This window comes from Emys orbicularis, chromosome 10 (genome assembly GCF_028017835.1).
Source record: "Emys orbicularis isolate rEmyOrb1 chromosome 10, rEmyOrb1.hap1, whole genome shotgun sequence".
Taxonomy (NCBI): domain Eukaryota; kingdom Metazoa; phylum Chordata; order Testudines; family Emydidae; genus Emys; species Emys orbicularis.
The window spans coordinates 8,328,803-8,341,362 of NC_088692.1; the positions used below are offsets into that span (position 1 = coordinate 8,328,803).

Sequence of the window (12,560 nt, forward strand, 5' to 3'; positions counted from 1 at the left end):
ATAACACATGGGAATTGTCCATATCCTGTAGACTAGGGTGGTTATCACAGTCATTGTAAAACCGGTTAAAAGGTATTCTATCCCCACTGTACATATGGGGAAATGGAGGCAAAGAGGTTAAGGGCCAGATTTTCAGAATAGCTCAGCTCCCTTATAGGCACCTCCGTTAAGTGGCCAGCTCCCAGTGAAAACAGCTTAGATGCCTAAATGGGAGTTGAATATCTACCCTGCCATAACTTGTTCCAAACACAAAGGTCAGTGCCAGGGCTCTTGCCTCCCAGTTTTGCACTCAAACTCTAGATCATGGCCTCCTCTTGTTCTCTGGGGGTATGTCTACACATTAAAGAAAAACCCGTGGCTGGCCCATGCCAGTCGACTCTGGCTCAAGCTGCAGGGCTGCTGCATAGACTTCCGGGCTCAGGAACCCGCCCACCCCACAAGTGGATTGGCTTATATCCACCTGGAATAATGTATAGGTACTTGTCTGTTAGGATCCGCATTTTCGATACTGTGGTGATGAATGCTATAGAAAAATCTAAGATGTTTTTATAGTACCATAGATGTGCAGACACTTCCCAGCCCAAGGAGCATGTGGTCCAACTGTGTCATGCACAAGAAAACAAATGCAGAGAGTGAACAAAAATGTAAAATGAGAGAAAAGGAGGCTGTTGGAATTGGAATCTCTGAGCTTAACTTTGTAACATGGTACTTTAAGATGTCCAAAACCAAATGTCCTGTCGTGATGTTCAAATTGGCATTTAAGTGTCTAAAATGGGCATTTACATGATACTACCAATTTTGTGCAGGATTTTTATAGATTCATAGATTCTAGGACTGGAAGGGACCTCGAGAGGTCATCGAGTCCAGTCCCCTGCCCGCATGGCAGGACCAAATACTGTCTAGACCATCCCTGATAGACATTTATCTAGCCTACTCTTAAATATCTCCAGAGATGGAGATTCCACAACCTCCCTAGGCAATTTATTCCAGTGTTTAACCACCCTGACAGTTAGGAACTTTTTCCTAATGTCCAACCTATGTTTCCCTGAATGTGTCCACATGAAAACTGGGTCCTGTGTGCTGGAGAGGGGCCAGGGTGGGGGGCAGAGAGTGGGTTAAGTGTATGTTAGCGTCTTAATCTGGTCAACATCCTAAAGGGAAAAAGGGTCACCAACAGGTTGCAATCTCTTCCTAGCTTTTCTGGCTGTGAAATGCTCATTTGCTTTCATTTTGTAGCTCTAGGAAGAACATTCACAGAGGGAAGCTCATGGATCTCACCTTCACAGCCATTGTCCCACTGCTTCTGGGCAGCGTGGGGCTCTTCGCCCTCTTCAGGCTGCTGCAGCGAATGAGGATGCGAGCCTACCTCCAGGATGCAGTAGTGGTGATCACAGGAGCTACATCTGGCCTGGGGAAAGGTGGGTCTCCAAGCGCACTGCAAGGTAGCGGGAAGCTGGGGTGCAGAGGGCTATGAGTGAAGAGGAATTGTTTGTTCAGAGCCACACCCTTGTGAACATGTACCAGCACGGAGCAGAACGTTTCTGTGCCTTTGCACCTTGGAGAGATAATGGGAATAGCTGTACATCCAAACCAGTCACAGCTACACACTTCCATGTAGGATACCATACCTCAGCACTTACTAGAAAGGCCCCTATTGTTTGTTTATATAAACTTGAGAGCTCATTGAAGTGAATAACTGGTAGCAGAGACCCTGTGCTGTCAGGGGCCTTTGCCCACCTAACATACTGGGAAAGCCAGGAGAGCAGACTGATAGATCCTACAGATACATGGAAAATTCAAAGATTCTTATGTCAACTTCATAAATGCTAGATGTATTCGTATGGGCTAGGGATTGTATTCTGGCTCCATGGGAAAGTTACAGGAGTTTTATACAGGAACTAAAATCATTGGAGGAGGGGGGCAATTTAATGCAAATCTCCAGGTTGGTAATAAGTCTGGAGAAGCCTCACATTGCATAGACTGCTTTGACCTGATTAAAGAGGTCTAGTAAACAAAGAACTGAAAACCTTATCACATGATGCCCCTGACATGGGGGGAGAGAGGCCACTCACATCTGATCCAAGAACTTACATGGGACTGTGAGGGACAGGCCCTGCAAAAGGACCTGGCATCTTTTAAAACTTGCTAGGGTCTCCGTGTGGAAGATGGGTGACCCTTGGTAAGCCAGACATGTGTACATGAGTTGTTCATTGTTTTAAGATTTGTCTTCTCTGAAATGCTGTTGTTCTGAATAAATACTTTGCTTTATGAAAGCTGGCTGGTCCCTGGTTAACCCTGTCATTGTCACTGAGAGAACAGGACTGCAGGCACTGAACTCAAGTCAGGCCTGCTGAGGGGATTACAGAGAATTGCCAGAGAAACTGCAGCCTAAATCCCCAGTCTATAGGGAGAGTGTTTGGGGACTCCCTAGAAGCCTGAGACCTAAGTGGGGTGACCTCAAGGAGGATGCGAAGGACTTAAAGGTGCAGTTACCTCAAGAACTGTGACACAGACCATTTCTGTAAGACCTTCTGGAGCTGGTGATCTGGACTCGTCTCCTCTTGTACTTCCAGATTATCTTTTCCCCAGTCTGTTCCTGTCCACAGTTAGGGGCACGATTCTATGCATGCTTCTCTCCCCTTTGGGTACAAATCCCAAGTGGGCAAATTTTATGTTCAAACACCCCACCCCACTATTGTCAATAGGAGCCAAGAACTTTAAAAAATGCAAAGGTGGTGCATTTGAACAGCCATCAAGTATGTGACCTGGTAGCTTTGGTCAGTGGGAGACTTATGCGCTGCCTGGGTGGATGTGCTCTATAATTCTTCTTCCCAGAATTGCCTTAAAAAAGCTTCTTGGGCTTACAATGTCCTTTCTGCTGTCTTGTGACTTCTCATTGTCACTTGTACAGCTTGTGTATGGCCTACCTCCCTTTTTGTGTGGATTTGTCCTTGAGGAGCAGCAACCTCACTAGCGGAATGGTCAAAATATACTGGATGCCCATCTCAGCCAGTCAGAACTGAAGAGCTGCAAGTGGGTGTGAGGGGGCGGGAGGAGTATCATGTTTCCTGTTTGGTAGAGAGACAGAACCAGTGTCCGGGGAGAGACCTTTGAAGTCAACGTAGCGTATTGCAATTTAAATACCATACGTTTATTGGGAGTCGCTTTCCTACTTGTTGCTTTTCAACTAAGGAGCAAGAAGGGATCCTCCCAGCCCAAAGTTCTTATCCCCTTTTAAAATTTTAGTTCCACCCATTATGCAATCAGTTTTCCTCTCTTACAGTCTCTGCTGCATTAAAACCCCAAGCAAACCGTATGCCATCTTTTTCCCGGGGCTATTTATATATTGACACATCTAATTACCCTTGGCAACGTATTGTTCCACACCCTTAGCTGTCATCACAAAGCAGTCCAGCGTAATTAATAAGGGACTTAATTCATTAGGTCATGATCAAAGGGCGTGGAAGGACATAAAGCTGCACTAGTAGTTAAGAATTACACCAGAAATAAATAGCCCTGAGAGAGGGATAACATCACGTTATTTTTGTTGCCTTTTCTTAAGGGTTAGAATAATAGTAGCTGGATGGATAAGAGTTATCATCAGGGCCCTACCAAATTCATGGCCATGAAAAACATGTCACAGACTGTGAAATCTGGTCTTTTGTGTGCTCTTACCCTATGTTATACAGATTTCACAGGGGAGACCAGCATTTCTCAAATTGGGCATCCCGACCCAAAAGGGAGTTGCAGGGGGGTCACAGGGTTATTTGAAGGGGGGGGCACAATATTGTCACCCTTACTTCTGAATTGCCTTCAGATCTGGGTGGCTGGAGAGCGGTAGCTGTTAGCTGGGCACCCAGCTCTGAAGGCAGCGCCCCGCCAGCAGCAGCGCAGAAGTAAGGGTTGCAATATCATCCCATGCCATCCTTACTTTTGCACTGCTGCTGCTGGTGGCGGCTCTGCCTTCAGAGCTGGGCTCCCAGCTAGCAGTCACCTCCGTTCTCCAGCTACCCAGCTCTGAAGGCAGCGCCACCGCCAGCCAGCACAGAAGTAAGGGTAGCCGTACTGCAACCCTCCCTACAATAACCTTGCGACCACCCCCCACAACTCCTTTTGGGATCAGGACCCCTAAATTACAACAGCGTGAAGTTTCAGATTTAAATAGCTGAAATAATGGAATTTACTATTTTAAAAATCCTATTATCGTGCAATTGACCAAAATGGACTGTGAATTAGGGATGTAAAATAGTAAATGGTTAGCCAGTAAGCATTAGTCTTACCAGTTAACTGCCTTGTTAACCACAGCCGTGCCAATCGGCCGGCGGTCCCAGCCACGCTGCCCAGCAGGAGTAGCCCCAGCCCCAGCAGTTAACAGGTTAAACAATATAATTTTAATCATTTAAATGGTTAACTTTTTAAAACAATATTTACATCCCTACTGTGAATTTGGTAGGGCCCTAGTTATCTCACTGCAATGGCAGGATGTAGTCTCCCTTCATAGAGAATGAAGCTGCCATTATACATGACCCTAGTGCATTTGGCTAGGAATGATTTTCCAAGGCCCCTGATGTTGCAGATGCCTGAAGAGGCAGTGTGGCCATGTGCTATGTCCCTCCTCCACCTTCCAATGGCATAAGTCATTTGTTTCTAGTCCAGGAATGTTCAAATACTGGACCTTAAACTACAACTTTGATTTACAGAAAAACTAGTTTAGATCCTTTTTCGAGGCGATGATTTCCATTGCACTGGCAGCTAGAGGCTAAGGCCCCCGTGTGCTAGGCACTGTATACACACAACAAAAAGACAGTCCTTGCCCAAAAGACCTTCTTTTACGTTTTAAGACTAGGGACAACAGGTAGACATGGGGAACGTAAGGGGACAGTAACATAGTTATGAGCAGTGACCAGAACACACCAACTGCCTAACAGTGGTCAAGTGTTTCTAAAAGACAGAGCTTCTCTCTTACTCCAAGGCCTTTCTGCTGGGACTCATGCTTCTGAGGCAGCCTTGCTTTTCAGACAAAAGATGAAAAATTAAGATACTACTTTAAAAATAAAAAGCTTTTCTATTAGAAATGTGGTATAAAGAAAATGCATCTTGCTATAAGTTTGATTCTGTTGGCGAGATGATTTGGTCACGTGATCAACATGGCCATCTCCAACCCATGCTAATGGGATCTTTAGTGCATGTCTCCAGCTATAAAGTAGATATGAAATCTGTTTCTGGCATTAAAACACCTGCTCTTCTTTTATCCCCTTCCTCCAAAGAATGTGCAAAAGCTTTCCATGCAGCTGGTTCCAGACTGGTGCTTTGTGGCAGAAATGGTGAGAGACTACAGGACCTGGTGCAGGAGCTCTCTGCCAAGGCCAATCACGCAAAGAATGTAAGTATAGGGAGAGAACGGGCTATTGCATCCTGGTGCTGGGATTGCTGTTCATGCCATTACAGGATATGCAGAATTTCTTGTTGAATGAGAAAGTTGCAATGCTGCAATTATCGGCAGTTTATGCTGCATGTATGGGAATATAATCTAGTGATGTGTCCTGTCTTGCAGAAAATGTTCTTGAGTCAACCATCTTAAAAATGATCCATGATTTAACAAACCAAGTGTGTGCATGCAGGATGGAGACCTGTACCCCTGGCAGAGTAACTTAACTGACTTCAGTTTTGTTTTTGATCTCTACCTATAAAATTGGTTGGATAAAAGGGTAGTATCTGGCCACTGAAGGTTCTTAGCGGTGCAGGTACAATCCCAGGATAACAGAACAGGCTGGGACTCTTTGACTATATCAGAGTTATTTTATCTAACAAAGTAGTAACACTTTGGTGCAAGAGAGATTCCAGGGGGATCGCACTTGCTCACTCCCTGCCTGACAGCTGGTGTTGGGAGCAGGCCAAAGTGCAGTGCACTCCAGCTATTCTGTACTGGTTTATTAGCCCACAGAGGGCTGTTACATGTTGGCACAACTTAGAGCTGCCGTAGGGAGGTGCAAAGGTGATTTAAAGCTGCCTTTTGATCCTCTCCTTCACCTTGTTCCTGCACCAAGTGCAGAAATGGAGCAACATAGAATTGAGGCCCTTAGCTGTATCTCCCTCTGTCCTATCAACACATTCCCCCCCCAAGCAGGGCAGAACAAACTGGAGGGATATGTGTATGGTACCTCCATGCACTCTGACATCTACTTCCACAACTCTAAGCAACACAAGAATCTTCTGCTGTGCTCTTGGGCCAGTTTCCTCATTAAATAGCTCTTTGTCTTTGCTACTTCCACCCTTCACGTCGCCACTAACCCTTCCCTAATGCAGAAGGGTGATCCATGTTTGTAAAGTGTTACCAGTTTACTGCGGATCAAATCCCAAGTAGTTTGAGGATGGGACTGCTTGGAGGATGTGGGTAGGAAAGAAGAGTGGACTCTTCCCGATAGACTTCCGTGGGACTGTCCCTGACAGGATATCACAGGTAGAAAATTGATCTCCACGCCACTCCATTTCATTACCCTTGTTATTTCCAGTGCTGGGAAGATCAAGAGGTGGCCCAGTTGTGAGGATCATAGAGTTCTAAGATGTGGCCAGTGGCAGCACCGTCTATACCAGTAATACTCAGACCTCAGTGTTTAAGGATCAACATTACCCAAAAGAGTCACAGAAGTATGAATTCATTCTTTCATTTACCAAGCCTCAGTCTAAGTATCACTGCTCCATGCTATGGATGTGTGATCTGAGATTGACATGGTCCCAGCATGCAGTTCTTCAGATTTGAGCAGAAAGCCTTGTGGAGCAAGATGGAACATTGCATGCTGGGATCTGTAGTTTCTTTAGTCCATACCAAAGGAAATGGAAATTTGCTCTATTGATGATTGTGGGTTCCTTGCAAGTAGCCACTGCAGCCTATGATTGGACAAAGGTTGGGTGCTCCTGCCTTCTCAGCTTTGAAGGAACAGTCCTCTTCTTTGCACCTTCTCCCTAAGAAATGGGAATGAATGGTCAGGAGCCCAGAAGAAGCCTTTTCCTAACATGTAGTTTGTTCACAGATACACAAACCTTTCACTGTGATCTTTGACCTCTCTGATACTAAAACGGTAGTAAGTGCTGCTGAAGAGATCCTGAAGTGTGTGGGTCATGTGGACATACTGATCAACAATGCAGGGATCAGTTACCGAGGCACGATATTGGACACGGGGATGGATGTGGACAAAAAAGTGATGGAAACCAACTACTTTGGTCCTATAGCATTCACAAAAGGTATACACCACTTATCCCTTCCTCATGCATTCAGGCTGGGCTGTTGCTTAGCTCTTCAGATTGGGATTACCCCTGCCCCTTGTCCTTGCCTCTCCAGCTGTTCTAACTGCTTACCATTGCCCTCCACTTTACGTTGCCACCCATTCTTAATCCTATTAAGATTCTTCAGAAAAAGCCTCCTGAACTCTCTTTGCTCTCTCAATTCTCAGAGGCCCTTGCGCTAGAATAGTTTCTTCTGTAATTGTTGCGTACCCATATTATTTGTGTATCCCTGGTGACAGCCCTATTTTGTTTTAGTCTGGTTTGGAAAAGTTTCTGTGTAGACAGCAAAACTGGGATCCATCTGGGAAGTGGTTACCTGACACAAGTTTAGAAATATTGAAACCAAGAGCAAAAGCCCCTTTTATGACTTCCAAGAGGAGTTTCCTTCTGCCAAGCCATAGAGGGTTAGAAAAAGACAGACACACCCTTCTTGATAGCATTTCTTTCTCTACACAGAAGTGATTTGCCTCTCCTCCCCTTGTAACGTTTCTGGTGCTCCCTGGTGCATCCTGCCACTTTTGCTGTAGAATGTAAACCCTCCAGTCCTGCCTAAAATTGCCCAGAGTTCAGATGGGCTCAGCAGAGCTTGTCTTTTGTGACCTGTGCTTAGTTGCTTTGGCTTAACTAGAATCTGTTGTACTCTTATCCATGACCTTATGCTGGGGGGGCGCTGTGTGTTATTGTAGTGCTTGGTGGTCAAGATCAGGGTATACTGCGTTCGATGCTGCACAAACATTTGGTAAAGTCTATCTACTTTGCTCTTTAAACCTCCTCTGATTCTAGCTCAGTAAACATTTCAAGAAATGCCTTGTTCTCCCCTCTGCCCTGGTAGAATCCCAGAGAGCACAGCCGGACTGCAATAGCCAGGTTTGCTATCCCAGCTGAAGCTGCAGTTAGTGTTCAGGTTTAAAGTGACAATCATGGTGCACACAACCCTTTTGACTCCAAGGAGGATGGCTCATGAGTCATTAGGAGTGTGTAGAATAGTTCATGATGGAGGGTGCCTCTGGTATTGCAGTCTCAAGTGGAGCTGGAAGATTTCGGGGGGGTGCGGGAGAGGAGAAGAACCAGGAGAGAATGGACCTTCTTGGCATTGCTTAATCTGGGGCCTAACGAGGGGCTTTCATTTTAACGTGAACATCTTGTTAACCAGTGTCCCCTGACCCTGCTCCTAAATTGGATCAGCAGACCTTAGATGACCCCAGGTTTCGTAGTGGCACTGCTCTTATAAACACTGATTCTGGGTAGCAGTAACAGCAATTATTGTTCTTCTGAATGAGTCTCCCCCCTCTCTCTAGCTCTTCTGCCCTCCATGATCAAAAGACAACAAGGCCACATTGTGGTGATCAGCAGCGTTCAAGGCAAAATAAGCATTCCTTTCAGATCAGCATGTAAGTACAGTACCTGTATGCAGGATGGGGAATAGGAGTCCAGGGCACTTGAGTGGAGGGCTGAATATTTGGAGCTATTTCCATTGCTCCCATCCTTGGAGGAGGCACTATGCATGGAATGCAAGAGCTGTGGAACATTTTCAATGTGGGCTCAACCCTCTGACACAGTGGTCAGAAGTGTTCAAGGGAGGGGAGCCTTGATCACAAGTCTTAAAATCTTCATAGACTGAAGCTCTGGTCTAAAATTCTCAGGGGAGGGCAGGCCAGGATCTCCTTCCTTACCCTGACAGCTTCATGGCATCAATCCATGCTAATGTCTGAGAACCCCTGCAATCTTTAGTTACTAGGATTTAGTTCCATAATCGTATTGCCGTTTATCCATGCTCTTTTCCTGGCTTCTGCGTGACAGTTCTCCCTGGGTGTAGGGATCCTGGGAATGTAGAAGCGTATCCTGTTACTTAAAGAGCACAGTAAATTGCACACTGCCTTACCAAAAAATGCATAAGCAGATAAGGTCTTTGGCATGAAGAGCCTGCAGTCGAATTTGGACATATAAGGGTAATAATTCAGACTCAAGACAAGAGCAATCTGTGAAAAAATTAGTGTAGGAGACCTCAAGGAAATAGGGATTTGAAAGGAGAGAGGGAGAGTGCTTGAAACATGGGAAATTGGAGACCATTTCAAGCATAGGCTGCAGGATGAAAAGAAGGTACAAAGCTGAGAGATAAGAGGGAACAGAGAATAAGGAGGAATGCAGAGACAGGTTGTACGATGAAATGAGTGGAACTGTAAAGAGTCTGGTAGGGGAGGAGCTTGAACTTGATCTAGAAGGAGTGGGGAAGCCAGTGAAGGATTTCAAGAAGGGGTTGTGACGTGGTCAGAGCAACAGCAGAAGAAGATAACAATGGTGATGTTTTGAATAGATTAGATTGGGGGAGAACAAGATGAGAGGTGGAAGCTGAAGTAGCTGATACAATATGCTCCAGGCATGGACCTAGGTTTTGGAAGTTGGGATGATGAAGGGGATATGGATTTGAGAGACCGCATAAAGGTGACAGGACTTAATGAGAGCCTGAATGTGGGGTGGAGTAGGGAAGAAAAGAGATGCCGATTATCTAGTCTTGCAGACTCCATGCTGGGGGAGGATTAGAGTATATTGGACTGGGAAGAGAGACTTTGGGCAGCAGCTCAGTTGAGGTGGGGGGATGCATGGAAAAGAGGTGAACAAGTCCTGCCCTAGGCTGTATGACTTGTCTCTGCTCCCACCTTGTTGTGTGGTCAGGTTTTTAATTAAGTAAAGAAGCCACTCCCTGAGCCTGCTCTATGCCTTGTCATACCAGGCCCTGCTGTCCTGCTATTGGGAATTATATTCCCGCTCTGCCTCAACCATGTATTTCCTCAATTGCTCTTCTATGCTGAACTCCAGCTCTCTTATCAGATGTGAGAATTGTTCTAGGGCCTTCTGCCCAAGTCAGATATGAAGCCCTGCATCCTGGCCAGCTTCCAACTTGAGTAATGACCTTTTGAAAATGCCTCTAACTTCCATTAAGAGTTGCTGTTCTTCGCTTCTTGTAACAAAGCAATACAGTGTTGCACTGTGCTGTTAAATGGTGCTGTGCTCTAGTGCCAGAGGGGTTGCAGGTGAAAAAAATTAGCCTGAACCCTGCTCCTCCTCCCTCTGACTGCATGCCCAAGTTGTGTTTTGCAGATGCAGCCTCCAAGCATGCCACCCAGGCCTTTTTTGACTGTCTGCGAGCGGAGATGGAACAGTATGAAATCGATGTGACTGTTGTGAGCCCTGGCTATATTCAGACAAATCTGTCTGTCAATGCTGTAACTGCAGATGGATCTCGCTATGGAGGTGAGGATTGGCCTTCTGTACTCACAGGAAACAAGATCACTTCTCTGCTAACAAACTACTCTCAACGCCTCCGCCTCGGCAATTTGCCAGATCTCCATGTTGCAGGCAAGAGAGTGATTGCATTAGCAGAGTTCTACAAAAGGGTTGCATCGGCCTCAGGAGTTTGGGGGATGGGGTTTGCCTCAGGGAACGGCTTTGGATGCTGGCTGTAGGGGTGTCTCCAAGGAGTAGCACAAAAGCTGAGATCTCTCACAAAGAATAAATTGCGATTTGGGGGTTATACAGGGACCTCAAGGGGCTTTAAATGGTACGTAGGAGCTGGTATTTTTAACAAGCCAATTCTGTGGCACTCCACACCTGTTTGAAACGAACTTAATTGACAGTATCAGAGGCGTAGCCGTGTTAGTCTGTATCCAAGGAGTCCGGTGGCATCTTAAAGACTAACAGATTTATTTGGGCATCTGAAGTGTTTTTTTTTACCCAGGAAAGCTTATGCCCCCAAAAAACTGTTAGTCTTTAAGGTGCCACCAGACTCCTCGTTGTTTTAATTGACAGTGTTTCTTACAGTGTTGCTGTAGCCATATTGGTCCCAGGATATTAGAGAGAAGGTGGATGAGGTAATATCTTTTATTGGACCAACTTCTATTGATTAAAAAAAACATATTACCTCATCCACCTTGTGTGTCTGTTACTTACAGGGATACAAAGAATATACAATAGAAAGGAGGCAGTTAGTTGAGAGGGAAGGAGGGAAATGAGTTCAGATTATTGAACTATAGCTCCAGCTGAGCTTTGGGGACTATGGAAACTCTCCATATTCTCCCTCACTTCAGCCAGTCAATATGCACCTGGCATTTATGCAGTCAAATGGCAGCAAGTGAAACTTGTGAGAGCGTTCAACATTGGAGCCTCCATCCATAACTGAACTAAAATGTCTAATAATGCCTCTGGTGGATCACGTGCTTCAGTGGTGGAGCAATGGCCTGGGATCTGGGAGGACCCCGTCTACTGACCTGAGCTTAGCCATCACTCCAAACTTGGGCTCCCAACAAACCCACCTGAAATTGGTTTAAAAGCAAGAGTCTCACTGACAACAAAACACTATGTGAGCTGAGCTTTCTTGGGGAAATAACCCTTCAGAAACGAGTGCTTACCTGCTGCCATCCATACCGATTTCCCTTTGCTCTTTACAGTTATGGACAAGAACACCATTGAAGGCAGAACAGCTGCAGAGGTGGCTCAGGTGGTTCTTAATGCAGTGGGGCAGAAGAAGAAGGAGGTGCTCATAGCTGGCTTACTGCCTTCCCTGGCTGTTTACCTGCGAACTCTGTCCCCCAGACTCTTCTTCACTTTTATGGCATCTAGAGCAAGAAAGGAGAGGAAAGTAAAGGACTCTTAGAGCTCAGCTCCCATGGGCATTGACTAGGACAAGGAAACGAACTCAGGCATCTTGGCTTTGACTATGGATGTGTTACTTCAAGAAACAAATTTAAAAGGTTGCATCTTACCATTGTGTGCAGAGTTGGAAGTTCCATGCGGATCAAGGGAGGCCCACAGTGCCCCACCATCACCTAGAGAAGGCTTCCTCTACTACAGGTGAACTGGCTGAAGCTGCAGGGGATGATACCTGAGGACAACCTTTCCCACTCTCCCCACCCTCATTTTGAGTTTTATTGTTCTCCAGTGAGTAGGAACCAGTGCTGGCTAAAGCCAAGCACAGGCAGATAGATGTTATTTTTCCCCACCCAGTGCTCCCAGTGAACTTCAGTCCTCACCCAGGAGCTCTCCAGAGCAGAGTCTGCCCCCTGTCTGATCCAGAAGTTATCCCTTGGGTTGGAATGGTCTACTGTGTCCCTAGTACACCGCATCACTTGATTTAAGCCAAAATTACCTGTTCAGTGCTGCTTTTTAAACAGTTTAAAGTGCCCAGGTCCGGGTTAGGAATGACACCGTGGATATCTGCACTGGATGGAGCACGAGTGACCCATTAAGCCACCTAGCCTTCAGCTCAGTTTTTGTATTAG

At 45.9% G+C, this 12,560-nt stretch overlaps 1 protein-coding gene across 5 annotated transcripts; it reads left to right on the forward strand.

The window, feature by feature from the left end:
- Positions 1-1,228: 1,228 nt before the first annotated feature.
- DHRS7B (dehydrogenase/reductase 7B) lies at positions 1,229-11,967 on the forward strand. Of its 5 annotated transcripts, none has more exons than XM_065412321.1 (6): positions 1,229-1,418; positions 5,268-5,387; positions 7,021-7,242; positions 8,583-8,675; positions 10,384-10,536; positions 11,730-11,967. In XM_065412321.1, exons 1-6 carry the CDS (start codon positions 1,268-1,270, stop codon positions 11,933-11,935), a joined length of 945 nt encoding a protein of 314 aa, XP_065268393.1. In that variant the 5' UTR covers positions 1,229-1,267; the 3' UTR covers positions 11,936-11,967. The 5 variants fall into 5 exon arrangements, with proteins under 5 accessions (XP_065268393.1, XP_065268396.1, XP_065268395.1 ...); XM_065412324.1 differs by lacking the exon at positions 5,268-5,387 and adding an exon at positions 1,565-1,579 and having other exon boundaries at positions 1,244-1,418; positions 7,084-7,242; XM_065412323.1 differs by having other exon boundaries at positions 1,244-1,418; positions 5,280-5,387.
- Positions 11,968-12,560: the final 593 nt, after the last annotated feature.

What these genes read in the sequence shown, in the direction of transcription:
- DHRS7B (XM_065412321.1), top strand. Translation starts at nt 1,268, where the DNA reads ATGGATCTCACCTTCACAGCCATTGTCCCACTGCTTCTGGGCAGCGTG. An exon ending in TACATCTGGCCTGGGGAAAG is followed by an intron (nt 1,419 to 5,267) that starts GTGGGTCTCCAA and finishes CTTCCTCCAAAG; the next exon opens with AATGTGCAAAAGCTTTCCAT. An exon ending in CATTCCTTTCAGATCAGCAT is followed by an intron (nt 8,676 to 10,383) that starts GTAAGTACAGTA and finishes TGTGTTTTGCAG; the next exon opens with ATGCAGCCTCCAAGCATGCC.